At 40.8% G+C, this 21,330-nt stretch overlaps 2 protein-coding genes and 1 pseudogene across 2 annotated transcripts; all 3 read left to right on the forward strand.

The window, feature by feature from the left end:
* The first annotated feature begins 1,155 nt into the window (after positions 1–1,155).
* kcnk18 (potassium channel, subfamily K, member 18) lies at positions 1,156–14,340 on the forward strand. Its single transcript, XM_069723020.1, has 3 exons — positions 1,156–1,451; positions 1,678–1,821; positions 12,784–14,340. Exons 1-3 carry the CDS (start codon positions 1,220–1,222, stop codon positions 13,620–13,622), a joined length of 1,215 nt encoding a protein of 404 aa, XP_069579121.1. The 5' UTR covers positions 1,156–1,219; the 3' UTR covers positions 13,623–14,340.
* A 2,216-nt stretch (positions 14,341–16,556) lies between these two features.
* On the forward strand, positions 16,557–18,223 carry LOC138635508 (general transcription factor II-I repeat domain-containing protein 2A-like). The gene has a single exon (XM_069723014.1). It carries the CDS (start codon positions 16,557–16,559, stop codon positions 18,069–18,071), a length of 1,515 nt encoding a protein of 504 aa, XP_069579115.1. The 3' UTR covers positions 18,072–18,223.
* Positions 18,224–18,992: 769 nt separating this feature from the next.
* On the forward strand, positions 18,993–20,815 carry LOC138635509 (general transcription factor II-I repeat domain-containing protein 2-like; annotated as a pseudogene).
* The last annotated feature ends 515 nt before the right edge of the window (positions 20,816–21,330 follow it).

Consider the following 21,330-nt stretch of genomic DNA (forward strand, 5'->3'; position numbering starts at 1 on the left):
TTCCTGTAAATGCAGTTCTGCCCCTTTGATGTAAAAAGCGTGGTCTTGCCCTCGATGCAGCTCCACAGGCAACAGGTGTCGTGGGATTTCTATATTTAGTGAAGCATGCGAAGTCCAATTGTGTGTCTCAGTCAGAGAACAACTGTGGCCTCTTTCTGGAAATAACTTAAGACTTTAAACATGACACTACTTTTAATTTGGAACTGACCAAAGGTAAAGTCAGCCACAGGACTGTGGAGGGAGTCACACTTTGTTTGTCAAATATTCATTTGTTGGCATTACTGGGGAATTTCTCCTTCAGGCTTGGTTTCGTGGTCTGACTCAACATGATGATGTGAAGGATGTCGGATGTCTTATAGAGGCTGGAAGTGGAGCGTTGTTAATGAGACGCTGTCCTAAAGCTCCACAGGATATGATCTAATGCAAAAACATTTAAAAAATATAACCAGTAATGACCATAACTGAACATAATAATGTTATGGTTACATGATTTAATGTCCAGACATAAGTTTTGATGTGTGTCTTCACTTTGATCATTTAAACCTCAAGTAGCAGAAACACTGAATGAAAGCAGCACATTTGCCCTGAAGCCGACCAACATGCCACCAGGAGACGCTCATGAATGTGTTTGACGAAATAAATATCATAATTTACTGTAGACTACCTGTGAAGTTGCTAAAAGTAGCTACATAAAAATGCTCCTGCTTTTATTTCTTCATTTTATTGTACTTCTTTTTTTATTACCTGTCTATGCATCACAACATTTTTACAAAAACAAACATAAGAAATTGTGTTGACTGCTACATTTTCAATGAAGGGTTTTATTCCCACGGATTCATTCTTCTTTATTAGAAAATGAAATGAATGCTATTTTCTTTGCTGACGAAAAGCACGTCAGTCTCGGTGTGATTATTGACTTCCGTGGTGTGCACGTGAAGGCCGTCTGAGCTGCTGTACTGCTCCCTCGTGAGCCCCGGCAGTCAGAGAGAAGAGTATATAGAGTCCTAATCCACGGTCTCCCCGGGGGCTCCGTGGATGGATGAAGTAGTGTGTTCACTGCCTCAGCACACACACACACACACACACACACACACACACACACACACACACACACACACACACACACACACACACACACACACACACTCCTGGGGCATAAAGCTATGCTGACGGACTCCCAGCTACTATCCTGGAGGAGCTGCGGTGGAGGAGAGCAAAGATGTCGGTGGCAACGAAGAAAGGAATCAGCGCTAAAAACGAGACGAGGAAGTGCGCCGTGCGGCTGTGGAGGCTCTTCCCGCACCTCCTGCTGTGTCTGTCTCTGGTTGGATACGCAGCGCTCGGTGCGCTCGTCTTCATGCACATTGAAGGGGGAACCAGCATCACCACCATCCAGCAGGAGTACCATGTGTTTCTGGATGAGATGGTCAGCACCGTGCAGAACCTCACCAGTGGGTCACTACTAATATCTGTTATTGCTGTGTTATCTGAATTAACCGTGTTAGTGACATTTATGGACTTCTTTGCTGATGATGTGTTTATTTGGTATATTTTACATTTATTCTAATGCTGATGAATCGATTTGAACGCATCTATGCAGATCTGTACATTTTTAAAGGCTCATTTCCCAGAGCCATAACTGTAACTGTATACTCAATATTTACTCTTTACTTCCAGATAATGGCTCCATGCATAGAAGTATCGTGGAGGAAGTGAAGACTAAGATGCAAGAGGAGTTTAAGTCCATTTGGCTCCAGAGACCTGAGAGATGGAGTTTTTTTGGCTCCATGTTCTTCTGCTGCACAGTATTCACAACAGTCGGTAAGTCAGTACAACTTACAATTTATACAATAAAAACGGATGAATTGACTGTCAGTATCACTGAAATGTTCAATTATTATAAATCCCCTTTTTAAGACATTTATTTTTATTTATTAGAAAAATGAGGCCAAACGTGTGATAAACAGATTGTTTTAAAGGTTTGTAAACCCTTTATGGATGAGAGTCCATTCTTTTATCATTTTGTTATATTTTGCATGTGTACCTTTATTTTTGATGGCAGATCAGATCCTCTCGAGCATGACTGCGACAATCTGTAGAGAAATGTTCTGCCATTTATTAAACATGATATTATTTCAAATCATGTCCATAAAATGTATTTTTGCTTCTGAGATTTAGTGGAATAGAACTATGAAGGTGCATAAAATGGAACTATAAGCACAAATATCTCAAATTTGTACTCAAATATGTAATTTGTAAGAATTAAATCCAGGTTTTTTTAATACCATTTTGGGCACCAGAATGAAATAGTGATTTACTTTCTGTTTTTTTACTTTACTGTCTACATTTTTCTGCACTAGAATTTTAAATATTCTTCTTTGTTTTTCTGTAACTGATGATTGTAAAGTTTCCATCGTCTGCACCCATTAGTTAATAGACCAAAAAAAAAATGGTTATCCATTAAGCCTGCAGTTTAAGTTGTAGCCTGTTTATTTCTCTTTTTAGATAAGACATAACCATATATCGACTGCATTTAGGATATTTCTTAGCACGGTTAGCAGCACTGAAGATCTGTGTTGAATTATCATATCAAATATAATTAATGTCAGTACGCCTCGTTTGTTTGCTACATAACATTGATCCCGTCATCTCAGCTCTCGGCAAACTGGTCTGAAACTGAACATATTAACATCTGTGGTGTTCACTCTGCGTGGATCATGAATGTCTGGACAAAATATCACTCTTCTGTTTCAGTTTCTGAATCTGTGAGGAGCAAAGTGGTAGACTGACCAACCAAGTATCAGAATCTTGTTACGACTTGTTATTTAGAACTGAGACACATTATGAAAAAAGAGAGGCCAGAAGCAGCTTACGGTTCATCTTTCATGCTCTTTTTATCAGACTGATGAAGACACTTTTACTGATTGTGTTTCACAGAGAAAGTTGGAAATGTTTATAGTTTATTGTGTATCTTTGACATATTGAATTTGTAACATGGAATCAGTCATACATGTTTTTTTTGTATTTAGAAAAACGTGTTTACACAAACTTGTGGCTTTGTGAGTCAGCCCGAGGCCGGATGACCAACCTGCTCTCAAACACAGCACTCGTGAGGCTTTTAAACATAATCCTGCGGTACTGAGCGATTGATGACGTCATTCTTCTCTTGCTCTTGTCTGTTGTGGTCCATCTCACTTGTGGTTTGAGACACTTTGGTGCTAATGACTGCGTGCTCTGGCCTTGGAGTTGACATTGTCATGCAGTAGAAGTCCTTCCGCTGTATTACTAGGATTCAGTCTCAGCAGTCAGTGTGGTGTTCACCTGTCAAGTAAACTGGTTTTGTTCATAATAATACCGCAGTTTACACATGGCAACCATCGGAAATGTAGTTTACTTTCCTAAAAAAAAGAGTAAACAATTGATTGGCAGAGTGAAAGGAGTTGACATGTAAGTCTGGGCATCACTAGAAATTCTCCAATTACTGTATATCTAAAATGGTTCATGAAATATCCAACGAATTTCTCCTGCTCAAGTTGCCTCAGTAGATGGACAGTAGACCCACGGAGGAGGATGAACTGAGACCCAGCTACAACCCTGTTTCCCAAAAAGTTGTGACGCTGTGTAAAATGTAAATAAAAACAGAATGCAATGATTTGCAAATCACATAAACTCATATTTAAATAGACCAAAGAAAACATATCAAATGTTGAAACTAATAAATTGTATTATTTTATTTAAAATATCTTCTCATTGTGAATCTAATGCAGCAACACGTCTCTATAAAGTTGTTCCAGGATCATGGTCACCACTGAGCTGCATCACCTCTTCTTTTAACAACACTCTGTAAACCTTTGGGAACTGAGGAGACCAGTTTCTGGAGTTTTGAAAGTGAAATGTGGTCCCATTCTTGCCTGATAGAGGATTTCAGCTGCTCAACAGTTCAGGGTCTCCTTTGTTGTATTGTTCATGTCCTGATGCTCCAGATGTTTCCAATGATTGACAGGTCTGGACTGCAGGAGGCCAGTTTATCAGCGGACTCTTCTACTAGTGAGCCATGCTGTTGGAATACGTGCAGAATGTGGTTGGACGTTGTTCTGCTGAAATAAACAAGACCTTCCCTGAAAGAGACGTTGTCTGGATGGCAGCATATGTTGCTCCAAAACCTGAATATATCATTCAGCATTAATGCTTCCTTCCAGATGTTCAAGCTACCCATGCCATGTGCACTAATGCATCCCTGTACCATCACAGATGCTGGCTTTAGAACTGAGCTGATAACAAGCTGGATGGTCCCTCTCCTCTTTAACCTGGAGGATGCAGCGTCCATGATTTCCAAACAGAATCTCAGATTGTGACCCGTCAGACCTCAGGACAGTTGTCCACTTCACCTCAGTCCATCTTCAATGATCTCGGTCCAGAGAAGGCGGCGGTGTTTCTGGATCATGTTTCTATCTGGTTTCTTCTTTGGAGAGTTTTAACCTGCATTTGTGGACGCAGCGATGAACTGTGTTCACAGACGATGGTTTTCACAAGTGTTCCTGAGCCCATGCAGTGATTTCCACTCCAGAATAGTGTGTTTTTAATGCAGTGCTGCCTGAGGGCCCGAAGATCACCACCATCCAATATTGGTTTCCAGCCTTGTCCCTTGTGTTCAGAGATTTCTCCAGATTCTCTGAATCTTTTAATGGTATTATGAACCGTAGATGATGAAATCCACTAATTCTTTGTAGTTTTACGTTGAGGAACATTATTCTTAGATTGTTGAACTATTTTCCAACACAGTCTTTCAGAGTGGTGAACCTCTCCCCATCTTCACTGCTGAGAGACTCTGCCTCTCTGAAATCATCTTTTTATACCCAATCATGTTACTGATCTGTTGCCATGGTAACCTCATTAGTTGTCAGATGTTCCACCAGGTGTTTTTTTGGCATGACTCAACTTTTCCAGTTTTTTGTTGACTCTGTCCCAACTTTTTTGGAAACGAGGTTTGATATGGAGGAAAATTCAATGTGCTGTGGTACCAATCAATAATATTATATTGATCGACAACATTGTCACTTTAATCTCAAAAAACAAATCCTCATTGCTCGCAGTTGCCTGAAGCACCACGAGACTTGTACCATGTTTCAGGCCAGTTATTGGGTTCATGACATGTAGGCAATGTTTTTAAGCAGCAGCAGGTGACTGTTTCAGAGGAAAACCTCTGATGAAGCTGTCGCTGCCCACCGGGGGGGCAGGAACGAACGGAAGAGCCAGACATCTTGCTCTTTCTCAAGAGAATAAACACTAGACGTACTGGATATTCATTACATAGCCAGAAACATGATTCCAGATAAATGATAATGTTGCTGTGCTCCTACTGAAAATTGTTGTTGAAAAAAGTATTGGCTAAATTTTAAGGTGAGAATACGTCCTCTTTAAAAAAATGGTCTCGACTGGTCTAAAAGCAGGCCGGATATATCGAAGGGGATAAATTAGTTTGCGTGAACAGAGCACGGCGCAGTGAAGCACATGGAGCAGGAGGAAGCAATAACCTTCCTGGATAAGTAGTCCAAGTTACACCACTTGATCAACAGCAGCACCTGAGCACACGTGTTTTTGTGACTGCTGGTATTTGTGAATTTTTTTGTCAGACTCTGGAAATTGGCAACGGACACTCTTGTAATGCTTCAGAACATTTTGTAGAAGCAGATCAGTAGTCTTCGCATTGTGCAGGGTTGTGGACTATAAATTCTCCCCCCAGGGTCAGACTGTCAACACCGAGTTCTGCTGTGACATTCGGAGGCGAACCATTCAGCACCAATGATTTGAACTGTGGCACAATGGCACTTGTGTTCTCCACATGACAACGTGCTGCTCACAGCACATTCAAAATGCACTAGTTTCTTGCCCAACATAATTGCCGCCCCTCACTACCCCTCCTCTCCAAATCTGTCTCCCTGCGACTTGTTTCTTTTCCCCAAAAATTCTACACAAACTTTGATGTGCTGTCTATGCTCAAGTTTTAGGTCCATTTTGTCATCACAAATGTGCACGGTGACAAAAACGTGTGTAGCTCAGGCATTGAAGTTGATCAAGCGACATAAAGGATTACTTACTCATGAAAGCTAACGCTTCCCCTGTGCATGTTACTGTTCTGTGATCTGTTAATGGCAGTACTATTGATTTCCCTTCGTATTCAGGCACAGTATTAAGTTATAAGTCATCTGTGTTTTGGAAGTGCACAGAGCCCAACACACAATCACTGTAGTCACATGCAGTGTTGGGGACTAAGTTAGTTACATGTAATACAAATTTTTTTAAAAGTGAATACAGCCATTCAAAATGTTGGCAATCGGGAATGTGGTTCCATCTGGATATATTATTTCCACTAAAACGTGTGAATGTAGGAGACAGTATTCGTTCTGTCGCCATTCCTTTGGCAGCATGCGCTCAAATGTTGAGCTTTGTTTTTGATTGGTGCTCGTCTTCCAATTAAATCAAATATCATTGCTCTACGCAACCAGCTCCCGACGTGGTCTCAGTTCGGTTTGCTTCAAAAAGGTCTGAGTTGGTTTGGAATGTTCACGTGCAAAAAAAGCTGACTAATCACTCTGAGTTCGTTTTAAGGGCTAAAAGCGACAGAGTTGATTACAGAATTGCCAATTCTGTAATCAACTGGGAAAGATATTTATATGTTTGTTTAAAGTAACAAGGTTTTTCTAAAATACTAATTCCATTTACATGGTGTCTGGGATAAATGCCCAACATTGGTTGCACTGCAAATTTTGTGAACCAAAGCGGTAGACCGACCGACCGATTAGTAGAAGTTTGCACATCAGTAATGCATGTTTTTTTGTATTTTATATTTTGTTTTCAGAAAACATGTTTGCATATGACTAACTTGGCTAAATTACTAGTGTGACTTTGACAAACAGCCCTCGGGCTAGATGACCACTCAAACATCCAGCACCTGTAAGGCCTGACTGACGTGTGGTTTGTTTCACTTTGGTGCTAATGACTACATGCTCAGCTCCCGGTACTGATGTCACCATGCAGTGGAAACATGAATGTACATTAATTTCACATTAGTTTCAATTTCTCCTCATAGAATAGAAGGAAATCTGCCTGAAACATTGTGACCAGCAAACAGTGCAAACTGACAATTAGCCTGAGGTTGGTGCTTCAACAAAGAGCACCACAAACATTGGGATACATACATGAGACCCATATTTACAGAAAATGTTGTGAAAGTATGAGTTAGATTTTGCAGTGCCTTCTGGGGAAAAATATTTTGAGTCAAAGGGGAATTATATGCCGTTAGATGTCAAGATGGAGGAGTCATCAAAGTTTATTGGTATCATCTATCATAATCCAAACAAGATTTTGTTCTGGTCCTGAAAGTGCAGATAGTACAGACACCTAATTGTTGAATTACCTCCTAAATAGCAGACTAACGAGCTAAGATCCTAAAAAAAAAAGATCATGGCTCTCATTAACCATGTGTGTCTGGCTGTGTCTTATTATCAGAAAGCAGCTGTTGGAATATCTAAAGACCGACAGGCCTGAAGCCTCTTCATGTTCGACGCTGTGGGGCAGATACCCCGTTCACTGTTTATTTCAAGTTGACATGGTTTATATCATGTACTGAACTTATAGAAGCTAAAGTAAATCAGAGACCAACCGTATGTATGCACTTGTCGTCAGGCCCGCCGTCTGGGAGCTGATCTACGTTGTGTAGACAATGAGAAACATCCCACCAATCTTCCAGCAAAGACACTTAAATGGCCTCAAACTGAGTTCAGCTCCACATCTGTGACCCAAAAAAAAACTGTCAGTGTTCTTGATCTGTTTGAATTCATGTAAATATTCCTGAAACTAAATGTTGGTGTCTGTGTGGTGAATGAGGGCTGTTTTACCCCCATTCATCCTTAGACCTCCTTCAACCTTGAATTATTAGAAAATGTACAACAGGCATTCAACTCAAGGGTGGAACGCTTTTGGTTGCCAAAGAATTTCGGTCACTGTCGCCTCATGTTTGTCACATTCTTGTTAGTGCGATGCCATAACTCAGGAACGGTGGGGGAGATTGTAATCACATTTCATATTGTGTCAGATACTGAACCGATGATGTGCTGAAGATGTCTGAAGCATCCACACTTGAGAATTTGTAGCTTCTTTGCAGCAACATCTATACTGGAAGCAACGTCTGCTGTCATGGCTGCAACCATTCTATCAAACTATTCTATCAATATCCGCTATATTGGCCGAGTATGTGAACACATAATGATTCCTACAGGGTTAGCTACTCATGTGATTCTGGACAAACATGGATGTAAACTTGACCTGCCAGGAGAGGAATTCCAGTCTCTCCTTTTAGCACCAAGCTAGGAGTTGTTGTTTTTTTAACATTAATGACACAAGCAGTCCCACATGAATGTGGATGAAATTGATGGTTAAATTGCTGCCTGTTGGTACTTGCATTAGGAAGACAGAGTGAACTGGTGAGCAGAAATTCCCATCGGCTTGGATCTACTTTTTACAAGACAAATGAAATGAAGACTGTAAAATATGTAAAACGTCTGGCAGGTGGTGAATACATTGTGCTCCTCGGGTGGATGGGAACGTGGCTGGAATGACTATATTTGTAAAGCAGGTTTCCAACAGCTGTTACAGGCTCTCCCTTAACTTTTAATATTTTTAGAAATGCAATGCAGTCTTTGTTCATGAAGTCATTTCATTTGAAAATATTACATTTTGATGTTGAGGATATTTCACAGTTCACTGAGTTTGAGTCCATGCAATGTACTTCAGAGATGAGATGATGATTATGAGATTAGATTAGATATTTACAGTTTCTCCATGACTCTCTTTCTCTCACTTCTGTGACACATAAGTAGCCTGTTAGCATTACCCACTCGCATGCTGGTCACAACCGCCCGGTGTACCGACTGTACTGTGCAATTATTCACTTGGTGGACTAATGCATATCTCACTTTACCATTGTTAAAAGATTCATAGGGTTCAGGCTCTTGTACTTTTTCATAGTTGCACCATATACTCCAAGGGATGGCACAAAATGATTTAATATATCACTGTTTGTGTTTTTTGGCCACTTCCTCATTTCATCCTACCAGTCGCTAGAAGCAAACCTTAAAGGGTGTAAACAGTTACACCCTCCAGGCAGGGAAACAAACTGGCAGAAGCAGAGTCACCAGCTGTAACCTGCAACTCGTCCATAAGAACAAAGTTCTCAGAGTAACTCGGCTGAAGATCTTTGATACAAACCTGATTGAAACGAGCCGATGCCAGAAATGAACCAGGAGAGTCTCCAGTTGTTAATTCCTGTGGACGCTGGACACTAACCGAGTGTGTGTTCGTGTCTCAGCAGAGCTGCAGCAGAGGAAGCGCTGCTCTGTTAAAAGTCAGAGGATTTTCATCGACACGGATATTGACACAGTTACTCGGATGATACTAATTATTGTAAAGAGTACATTATCTGTACCGGATACTCATTTCCGCCAAGTACTCGTCTCATCCCTACGAGTTACTCTGGAGAAAATCCACAGCATAATCATGGTGGAAAGGTTGTGCCAAAGTCACATAATATGTTTATTTTCTTTGTAGGATATTTTCCTTTGCGCCTGTAAGAGATGCTGTATTTGTTTATGAGGCATGATTTCTTAAACATATGTTTTACAATTGTTTGATAGGTATGTTTTGCCTTTGCAACACAAAATGGAGCTCCGCTGTAGTTCAGGCAGACATGGAGTCTGTCACGTCCCTCTTTCCCATCCAATCATACAAAGGCTTCAGTCCACCCCTCTCAAATAGTGCGCTTTAATACCGTGCCACCGTTCATTCATTCTGCCCGCCCTTCAACGACCCGCTATGAAACCGCAGAAAATCTCCCTCACCTCCGCAGCCTCTTCCCGCATTAAGAAAGGTTTCCTTAGTTTATATTGTGTCTATCCATTCAAAAACGGGGAATTTCAGCCTCTGCCGGGGGTTTTGTGATCGCACGAATGGTCAATATGCAGAGTGACTGTCAAACAAAAATGTCTGATGTCTTTAATAAATAGTTAAATCTGATGCAGTGTCCTGACTGGAATGCATTGATTTGTTTTGTATTTGCACAGAAAACTGTGTTTGTTAGTGAATTAAACAAGATGTTGTTTGCTTGCTCAGTTTTGTCAGGAAATTAGCGCCGTACCAAAATAAATGTTAAATTGAGATTGGGAAATTTTAAAAAATAAAAGACATTTAGCCTGTTAAGCACAATTATATTTTAAGATTTTTTTTTTCTTTTTCCTATAGATTTACCACCAAACATATTTTTGCATAACTGCCAATACTCCTGTTTTTCTCATGTTTCTCCTGTATTTTAAAGCCGTCTCCCGGCGCCCTCCTGGTTTGTTGTTTTACGTAAATTTCCATAATTTACATGGCCCTCAAATTTAATTATGAATAACAGTCTTACACAATTGATACATTTTTTTGTTTGTCTGATGTTACCCAATTGTCCAGATTGTCTATGAAGCAAAAAACACAGAACACACAGTCAACATATATGAAATTTCCCCTTAAATGTGTCTGCAATTGGCCAACCCACAACCAGATTCAACCAGTGTGGGCAGCTTCTGTCTGTGCAGGCAGGCAGTTGGCAATGGTTTGCTACCCAGAGGAAGGCTGTAAGCTGAGACAAAATAAGAAAACAATTTTGTCACTATTCTGTCGCACAGCACGTTGTCTTTAAATTATGTGTGTGGTGATTTTGTTAAACGAAGTTGTGGTGACAAAATATATATCGTTCAGCAAAAATGGTTCCTTCACAGATGTGAAAGATAGCCATGCTATGAGCACTAATGCACCCCTGTACCATCACGGATGCTGGCTTTAGGACTGTGTGCTCATAACAACCTGGATGGTCCCTCTCCTCTTAAGCCCAGAGGACAAGGTGTCCATGATTTCCAAAAATAAGTTAAAATTTTGATTTGTTACATCATCGGACAATTTTGTACTTCGCCTCAGTCCATCTTAAATGAGCTTGAGCCCACAGAAGTTGGCAGCATTTTTGGATTGTGTTTATATGTTTTTTTGTTTTGCAAAAACAAAAAGAGTTTTAACCTGCATTTGTTGATGTAGTGATGAACTGTTGGTCACAGACAATGGTTTTTGAAAGTGTTTCTGAGTCCATGCAGTGATTTCCATGACAGAATTATGTCTGTTTTTTATTATAGTGCTGCCTGAGGGCCCAAATAACATATCAGTCCATTATTGATTTTCAGCATTGCCCCTGGCATACAGAGATTTCTCCAGATTCTCTAAATATCTTAATGATATTATGAACCGTAGATTATGAAATCCTCAACTTCTTTGTAATTCTACACAGAGGAATATTATTACTAGATTATTGCACTATTTGCCCACGCAGTGTTTCGAAGAGTGGTGAACTCCTTCCCATTTTCACTACGGATGGAAATTTTAAATAAGAGTAATTTTCGTCAAAAGGAAAGAGAGGTTTCCTGAATGAAGGTTTAAATGCTCCCTTGTTTTATTTTGCCAGAACTTATTAGATATACCCAATTAAATACTTGAATCAGACTATAAACTACCTTAGATGTCCACATTTCAATTGCTAGTGTTTTATTCATTTATTTTATTTATTAGTGATCAATTTGTGAAGTAAACAATATATACAATATTTGTTGAATAAACCACTCCTTCTATCTGGAGCTTCATTTTTACTTGAAATGATTTGATGTGCAAGAAGCTTGTGAAGATTCATCACTAAGTCTGTTACTTTCAGATACACCATAAGTGGTTAAGGGATGCCAGCTAATGGCTAATGGCTTGACGGCAACAGGAAACCCACAACTCTCAGAAGGCAAGGGAAGCACTTTCAGAAGAGAATTCCTTTTACATCATTGCAAAAAGCTTATTAGAGGTTGTTAAAGGTCTTGAGGCACATTGTCTTGTGTGTTGCCTTGTTAGTTGGAAAGTGGTATTATCTACATAACCAGCATGATGTCAGTTTAAAGCAAGGCATAAAGATTCTCACAAAAGTCAATTTTGCCAGATTTGGAAAGTGAGTTTTATAATTAAATAAAAAGTTAGAATTTTGCATTACAACCTTGCAATGACTGTATATTTTAAAAAGCTGCATTTCACATATTGCTCACGTTGTCCTTGTTTCAATATGAAACACTGCATATATGTTCACACTTTAAGCTTGAAATGTGAAATATAGATTTCTTGTAATAAGCCACACCTATTTTATTCTATTATCACCCTCCCCCTATATTGTGTGAAACCAGTTTTGTGCAAATCCGTGTAGCCCAGGGGTGTCCACACTTGCGAACTTCTTCTAAAATGGCCAGCTCAGAGATCTACCAGAAAAAAGATCAACTATCCATTGCTGAAAATGCATTAAGCCTAAATGCAGCTGCTTCGCATGACGGTATGAACGGTTTAAACTTAAAACGCTTACAGTAGTCAAAATGTTGGTGGTAAAAATCAAAAACAAAAACCACACGTCATTTTGATGATTTCGAGTGTATTTTCCAATATTTTGGTGAAATTTACCAAACCTTTGACAACAAACACAGACTTATCTGTTCATACACAAACATGCAAACCAAGCACATTTATACATTACACATTATACATCATTTATATATTATTACCGTATTGTATTTCATCAATACTTGTAATTTAGGGATTGCTAAACAAGAACTTTAGCTGAGCCAATCACACAGTTGATTCACAGTACTTAAGTGTCTATTGTGTCTGTTGTTGTTGCAGGGTATGGGGAGATCTACCCGGTCACCCTGTCTGGTAAGATCGTGTGTGTCCTGTATGCCATGGTGGGCATCCCTCTCACGCTGTTGGTCATCCTGGATGTGGGGGACTTCCTCGCTATGATCATGTCCAGAACCTACATTCGTATTCACACCCTCTTCAAAACCTTCCGCTCCCGTAGCTGGTCGCCGTGGAAGGCTCGGGAAAGGGCAGCGGACTCGAGCCAACAGACCCTTGAGGACGGTACCTTTGTTTTCAGACACGACGTAGTGATCCGTGAACCCCTCGACATCCTGCAGGTGTTGCATAGCCAGGCGGATGTACGGCACAAGTCCATCCAGCTCCAAAACAACAAAGAGATTTTCGAGAAGATTCTGGCTCGGGAGAATTTACTGAGAAAGGGCCCGCTGCTCAGGTCCATCTCCTGCCCAGAGCTGGACCAGCTGCCACCATCATCCAAAATAATAATCGGCATGTGGGACTTCACAGGGTTAGGGGATGGGATGGAGATGCTGAATGTACCCTTTGTCCTGATTCTTTTCATTGTGTTTGCCTACATTTGCTTCGGCGGTTGGATTCTCCCATTTTGGGAAAAACAATTTAAGGGCTTTGATCCCTACTACTTCTGCTTCATCACGCTCACTACCATTGGTTTTGGTGACATAATACCCAATCACCCAAAGTACTTCATGCTTACTTCACTTTTTATTATTGTTGGAATGGCCATCATGTCCATGGCCTTTAAGCTGAGTCAAACACGTATTGTAAGCTTTTACCGCCAGTGCATCAAGTACATCAGCAGGGGAAACGTGGAACCTTTCAAAAATGAAGAGAACGACTAAATACTCAAGAGTTTCTCTGAGTTGTACAAACTCACAGTCCTTGTTTCTAACCAGGCCCACGACGGGAGCCTGCAGGACTTGTCGAATGCATTGTTGGTGCTGCCTGTTAACTTATAAACATAAGCAAAATAAAAAAGTTTGCATGTACCAAACACATTAGCCCAGGATGGAAGATGATGTTCAAAATGATTTCTATCACTAAGAAATTCTGCATATCGTGCCGAGGAAAAGTTGCACTGTAGTATTATGTGGTGCTGTGGCAATTTTATTATTTTATAGAAACACTGCAGAGGATGGACACAATTGTGTTGCATTTGATTATGAGTCTCTGAACTCTATATAAACAAATTGATAGACACCAACATAGTCAGCAAATTTTACATTTTCAAAAATATAATATTGACTCGAAAGTTAGGGTTCTGTTTTTTTACTGCATACAGATGCAGTTTGACCTCAGGGGACGTGGTGTATATTTGTTAAGATCTCCCATGGCACATACATTTTGCTGCACCTGCTATTACTGTATATATTATTATTATTATTACCTCATAAATATGCAGTATAATGTCAAACTTTCTTTTCATTAATATATTGTGGCAGAAAACCTGAGATCACGCAGTCATAAATAAAATGCCGCTAAACCAGTTTTGCAGAGCTATAAGTTTTATTTGACAGTTCCACATGTAGTTTTTCCCGAATACAAATAAAGATTGATAAATGATTCATGTAGGACTAAATTAAAAAAACTGAGAACACAAAATATAGATTCAGCACCATCTAAACGTGAAATTCATATATCTTAAGTAAATCGATGAAATAAATGTTATTGAAACATAACAGCTCATAGTTATTGATGATATTATTGAGGATAATACAACAGATCCTTGAGGTATATCTCATCTAGAGCCACAAGTGCTCAGTGATGCAATGTTAGAAACAATGAACAGGAACGGTATGAAATCTCGTGATTACAGTTTGCAAATTAAAATGGAAATTCTCACCCTCAGAAATTAATGTTAACAATCTTCTATCTGCTTGACAGTAGAGTTGGGGTTTGTGTGACTGTGGCCAAGGAATGGGATTGCCCAGTACTATATTTGAGTACAGTATATTTAGACGTAGATTTAGAAGCATGATAGGCATGAGTGACAAATGTAGCTCCCAGTTTTCTGTAGTTTTTCTGTTTATATCTCATGACAAATCAGGACAGAGTGTGCTGAAGACAAATTATTAACTATTTTTTTCAACGAAAATTGATTTTAATACAAAAACACAATAAGTGGTGCTATCAGTATTGTCAGTAGGAAAGTTGAGTGTGTGAATTGCCGAATGTTAGGAGACGATGTTGTTCTTTGGGGGTATTCACACTCAGTAAACAGGGCCAGAGAGAAAAATCACTTGGGGCACATCAGATTTGGTCAATTAATGGCTATAAATAACTCTTGATGTCAGTAGATATATTAGTACATGGAATAAACTAATCCCATGCATCCCTTTTATGATATCAGTTTCAGGCAGCAAAGTACAAGATGAACAGAGTGAAACAGGATGGGCCTGTTTATGATACAATCAAGGCTAATATTGTAATTGTAGGCATGGAGAGTTTGTTTCCATAACTGATATAATAGCCTACGTCTGAGGAAAACGTTGATCTTCCCAACAGCCTCATCTTTTACGACTTAACCTTTCGAATGCCAAGCGTACCGCGCATACGACTTGCGGGTGTAACCATGAGCTCATGAGTTCCGTTTGAACGCAGCAACAGATGAGTAATTAAACACAAGAGAAGGTCAACACACCCGAAACGAGAGGAGAGCGTTAGTAACCAACATAAAACAGGAGTGGGTTTGATGCTATGATGCAGAAATCTTAAAGTAGCTCAGAGATTTAACCCTTAGTGTTATTTACTACACCACTTACACAGCAGGCAGCGGGCCGTAGGAAATTCAAACAGGACGTTTCCAGCCTGAAGCCCACGTTCTGAATAACTTGTTGTATGTCAGAAATCAAGGGAAGACGCTTATTCCAGCCACATGGAAGAAGTAAGTGAGCATGAGGACCTTCACAGTGTTACTGACTTATCTTCAGTTACACAAAAATATTTACAAGCAAGTGTGTTTAATTACCATACAATATTAAAAACCTTATCATTGCTCAGTAAATTCTTCTGACATGCAGATGTTGGACCACATACAGTAAAGTTTCACTGTAGTATTTACATTCACAGAGGACACTGAAGTAACCATCACATTTAGATGCTCTAGAACAGACCTGGGCATTTTGCGGCCCGCGGGCCACATCCGGCCCTTTGTGCGTCCCTGTCCGGCCCGCGTGAGGCCAATCATAAATTACAAAATAAATTTAAAAAAGTATCTATGTCGAGTGTGCAATACAACGGTGCTGCTTTTGTTTTGAAAAGCGTTATTTGTATTACTTCCGTGTGGACGTATGCGCGTGCGTGATTGTGAGTGAATGTGAACAGCGGCAATCACAAATTACAAAATAAATTTTAAAAAACATCTATGTCGTGCGTGCAATACAACTGTGCTGCTTTTATTTTGAAAAGTGTTATTTATGGACGTATGTCCGTGTGTAACCTGTGAGTGAAGGTGCACAGCGACCAGTGATGCCCGGTTACCCCCGAGATGTCAGCTCACGCTAAAAAAAGAAAAGTTGATGACGAATGCCGTGTTTTCAACAAGACGTGGACTGCCAAGTATTTCTTTACAGAAATGAAAGGTAAAGCCGTGTGCTTAATTTGTGGTACGCAGGTTGCTGTGTTTAAAGAATATAATTTGAATCGCCACTACACGACGAAGCACGAGGATAAATACCGGAATCTGTCTGATGAAGAGCGCGCAAGGGAGGCTGATGCGTTGATGGTAAAACTGCAAACCCAACAAGGACTTTTTGCCAAATTTCACACCCCCAGAGATGCAGCCGTCAGGACAAGTTTCGTCATTTCTCACAAAATCGCCAGAAAAAGTAAGGCGTTTTCTGACGGAGTTTATTAAGGAGTGCTTATTGGACTCTGTTGCGCTGATCTGCCCGGAGAAGAGGGGCGCATTTGAGAAGGTGTCACTCTCCCGACGCACTGTAACGAGGCGGGTTGAGACCATCGCTGGAAACTTGGAGCTTCAGCTGAAGAACAGAGCGGCCGACTTTGACTGTTTTTCGCTGGCTTTGGATGAGAGCTGCGATGTACGTGACACCGCCCAGCTGCTCATCTTCTTACGTGGGATAACTGCAGACTTTCAAATCACGGAGGAGCTGGCAGCCATGCAGTCAATTAAAGGGACAACCACAGGTAATGACTTGTTCACAGAGGTAAATGCGTGTTTGGACATGTTAGGACTGAAATGGGACAAGCTGGCAGGTGTGACAACAGATGGTTGTCCAAATCTGACGGGGAAAAATGTTGGACTTTTAAAGAGGATGCAGGATAAAGTGACAGAAATGAACCCTGTGCAGAAATGGACATTTTTGCATTGTATTATACATCAGGAAGTGTTGTGTAAGACAGTGTTAAAAATGAACCATGTTGTTGATGCTGTAAGTAAAACAGTTAACTTTATCAGAGCGAGAGCGTTAAATCATAGACAATTTGTTGCACTTTTGGAGGAAAATGAGAGTGAACATGGTGACATAAGCTACCACAGCAACGTCAGGTGGCTCAGCCTGGGCAAAGTACTGAAAAGTGTCTGGGACCTGAGAGACCAGATTCAGAATTTCTGTGGGAAGAAAGGACATGACATCCCAGAACTTTCAGATGAAGACTGGGTGGCAGACCTCGGATTCGCTGTGGATGTGACTGCACTCATGAACGAACTGAATGTCAAACTGCAGCGCAAGGGCCTTTTTGTGCATGAGATGTACAGTGCAGTGACGGCTTTCATGAGAAAGTTGCAGCTTCTCTCAAGCCAAGTGAAGGACAACATGCTGACCCACTTGCCAACACTAAAGGAAGCCACAAGATCAGCCGATCACCTCCACAAGTACTCAAGCAAGTTAGAAGCACTGCATGGAGAGTTTTCGAGGCGATTTCAAGATTTCAAAACTCTTGAGAGTGAAATGCACATGGTTTCTTCTCCCTTCAACTGCAGTGTGGACAATGCACCAAGCGATGTTCAGATGGAGCTCATTGACCTGCAGTCTGACCTACTTCTGGCAGAGCACTTCAGGTCAGTCTCACTGCTGGACTTTTACTCCTCCCTCAGAGAGGAGAACTTTCCACACCTGAGGAGGCATGCTCAGAGGATTCTGGTCCTCTTTGGATCCACCTATGTATGTGAACAGACATTTTCTGTGATGAAGTTCAACAAATCCAAACACAGATCCTCTATCACTGATGAGCACCTCTCAGCTGTCCTTCGCACAGCCACCTCAGACATTCAGACAGATTTCAATGCCCTTGTTCAAGCCCAGAACAGACTGGATTATTCACACTGAAGAGGTCAAATGAGGTGGAAAACATAACAAGTTATTGTTTGTTGTATTGCAGTATTTCTATAAACTTGTTAAGTTGTTTGTTGTTTTTCCTTGTTTGTGGAACAAAGTTAAAGTGTGAACAAGTTAAAAATAAATTGCAGTGATTCAATGATTGTTTTTGTTTTCTTATTTCAATTTCACATAGCCTAATATAAATATTTAAGGATTAAGAGTTTAAATAAAACCATCAAAAGCAATCTGCTTTTGTATAAAGTTAAGTTAGGTAAAATGAAATTATTATTATTATTATTATTTTTTATCTTACGGTATATCAAAAATAATATTGAGCAAAATTTAATTGAAATATTGTCGATGTGGCCCTCCAGCAGTGCTCGGGTTGCTCATGTGGCCCCCGGTAAAAATTAATTGCCCACCCGTGCTCTAGAATCATCCCGATCAATAATGAATCTGCTCTGATTCTGATCATTCCAGGGGCTGAACTCACTTTCCATTTTCAAACACAACAACAAACACACTCAACATTATTAACACGTTTCTTCATTAGGAATAAACTCTCCTGCAGTGAATTCTTTGTGCCAGCAGGTGGTGCCCAAGTGAACACTTAAAGCAGAGAGGACCCATCAGTGCCCACCACATCCTACAACCCAGAAGAACTGTTTAACACATATATGTCAAGCTCAAGGCCCGCGGGCCACATCCGGCCCAGCGTGCAATTATATCCGGCCCGCGAGATCATTTAATATAGATCTATTATTATGGCCCGGCGATATGAAGCGCTGATAATACACAAACTACAGATCCCATAATGCAGTGCTTCAGTTGCCTTTACGGACGCTCGGATACCCGGGAACTTTCCCACGTCAATCAAGTCAGCTTCTGTTGCGCTCCAACTGGCTGCAACCCTGTTGAAAAGTTACTGCGATGCTCCTCACAACGGAGGAGAGACAAGTTGATTCTGAAAACAGAGCTTTTCAAAACCGACGGGAGGCTGAGTACATGTTTACTGACACTGCCGGTAAACCTGTGTGTCTCATTTGTGGATCTAACGTGGCTGTAATGAAGGAATTTAATCTACGACGGCACGACGAGACAAAACATCTGGAGCTGCAAAACCTGAATGCAGAGGAGAAGATACAGAGAGGAGAAGAGTTCAAGAAGACTCTGAGAGTTCAGCAGACGTTTTTCACCACAGCAAAATCCCAAAGTGAAGCTGCTGTGAAAGCAAGTTTTATTGTGGCAGAGGAGATCTGACAAATCAGCCCGTCCACTGACCGAGGGAGAGTTTGTGAAGGGATGCATGATGGAGGTGTGCGATGTCTTGTGTCCAGAACAAAAGCAGATGTTTGCAAATGTAAGCCTGAGGAGAAATACGGTTGCTGATCGGATTTGAGAGACGGCCACTGATTTAAAAACACAGTTGAGTGAGAGAAGCAAAGACTTTACTGCATTTCCTCTTGCTGTTGATGAAAGTACCGACATGACGGACACTGCACAGCTGGCCATCTTCATCCGTGGAGTGGACTCCAGTTTGTGTGTTACAGAGGAAATATTGGACATTAAATCGATGCACGGAACAACGACAGGAAAAGACATTTTTGAAAACGTATGTCAAAGCATAACTGACATGAAACTGTCCTGGGACAAACTTACTGGACTTCCAACAGACGGAGCACCGGCGATGTGCAGTGAAAACATCGGACTGGTGGAAGGATGCGAGCAAAGCTGCAGGAGGAGAACTGGATTGGTGAGTTAACAGCGTATCACTGCATCATACACCAGGACATGCTGCGTGGTAAAGTCCTCAAAATGGAGCATGTAATGAACACTGTAACGCAAACCGTAAACTTGATCCGAGCTGAAGGTTTAAATCACCGCAATTTCAGTCTTTATGCGGGAAATAGATTCCGAGTTCGCCGACGTTCCTCATCATAGAGGTGCGCTGGCTGAGTCGGGGGAAGTTCTCAATCGAGTTTTTGAGCTCATCAAGGAAATCTGTCAGTTCATGGACAGTAAAGGAAAAGACTCCACAGTTTTGCGGGATGAAAAGTGGAAATGTGAGCTGGCGTTTCTGGCTGACAGAACAGCTCATCTCAACGTCTTGAAGCTTCATCTCCAGGGACGTGAACGCATCATCACTGACACGTACGATGAATGCGGTGAAGGCATTTAAAGTGAAGCTGCTCTTATGGGAGACACAAATGCACCAGTCCAACTTGCCTCACTTCCCCTGTTGCCAAGTAATGTTGAACCAAGTCGGCGCAACAGTGTTCCCAAATACGCACTTTGCTGACAAACTGAGCCACTACGCGTTGAATCCGCACGACGCAACGGTGACTTTGAAGCACGAAAAAAGAAGTTGGAGCTGCTTCGCAACCCGTTTGCCGTCGACGTGGAAACTGCTCCTGTACAGATTCAGATGGAGCTGATTGAGCTGCAGTGTAATGAGACACTAAAGACAAAGTAGGACACCGCAGGACGCGCACAGTTTACTCGCTCCATTCCTGAAACAAAGCCCCAGCTCCGTCTGCATGCTGCTCAAACCTTGTGCATGTTTGGGAGCACATATCTGTGTGAGAAGCTGTTCTCAGTGATGAAGATGAACAAAACAGCACACAGGAGTCGTCTCACCAACGAACATCTGCAGTCCATCCTGAGGATCTCCACAACAGGAACTCACACCAAACCGAAACCATCTTATTGCCAAAAAAAGATGCCAAACATCCTGCTCTGACAAAATGGCATAAGAGCAAAGACAAATCTTTTGATTTATTTTACTTAAAAGCACTATTTTTATTTTTATTTTTTCAGGTTTTTTGCAGCATGTTCATATTTCTAACTTGTATAATTTTGACAGGATATATTTTATGGAGAGCAAAATACAGTACTTCATTTTATTTAAAGTTTAAGTTTATTTATTCTGAAATAATATTCCTGTGTGTTTTATTCATATTTATGTTCAAACATGTAGTTTCAGTGTGTTCAATAAATGTTTATCCTGTTCGGCCCGCGACCTGAAGTTTGCTTTGAGTTTTGGCCCTCTGTGCAATTGAGTTTGACACCCCTGGTTTAACACAATGTTAACAAATATGCAGCTCTCAGTTTATACTGCAAATGTGATTCATTCTGCAGTTGTTGTTTTTTTGCATTCAAGACTTTTTACAGTTTGTGCATGTCAAGGTTTTTGGCTTGATCTGAACCCAGGAGCAGAACTCAGGCTGCGGTAGAAGAACAAGGTTTATTGTACAGTTTTAAATGATGG

This window comes from Brachyistius frenatus, unplaced genomic scaffold, assembly GCF_029030835.1.
Source record: "Brachyistius frenatus isolate BFR_SWC_R1_liver_20210118 unplaced genomic scaffold, ASM2903083v1 Contig_313, whole genome shotgun sequence".
Classification (NCBI taxonomy): domain Eukaryota; kingdom Metazoa; phylum Chordata; class Actinopteri; family Embiotocidae; genus Brachyistius; species Brachyistius frenatus.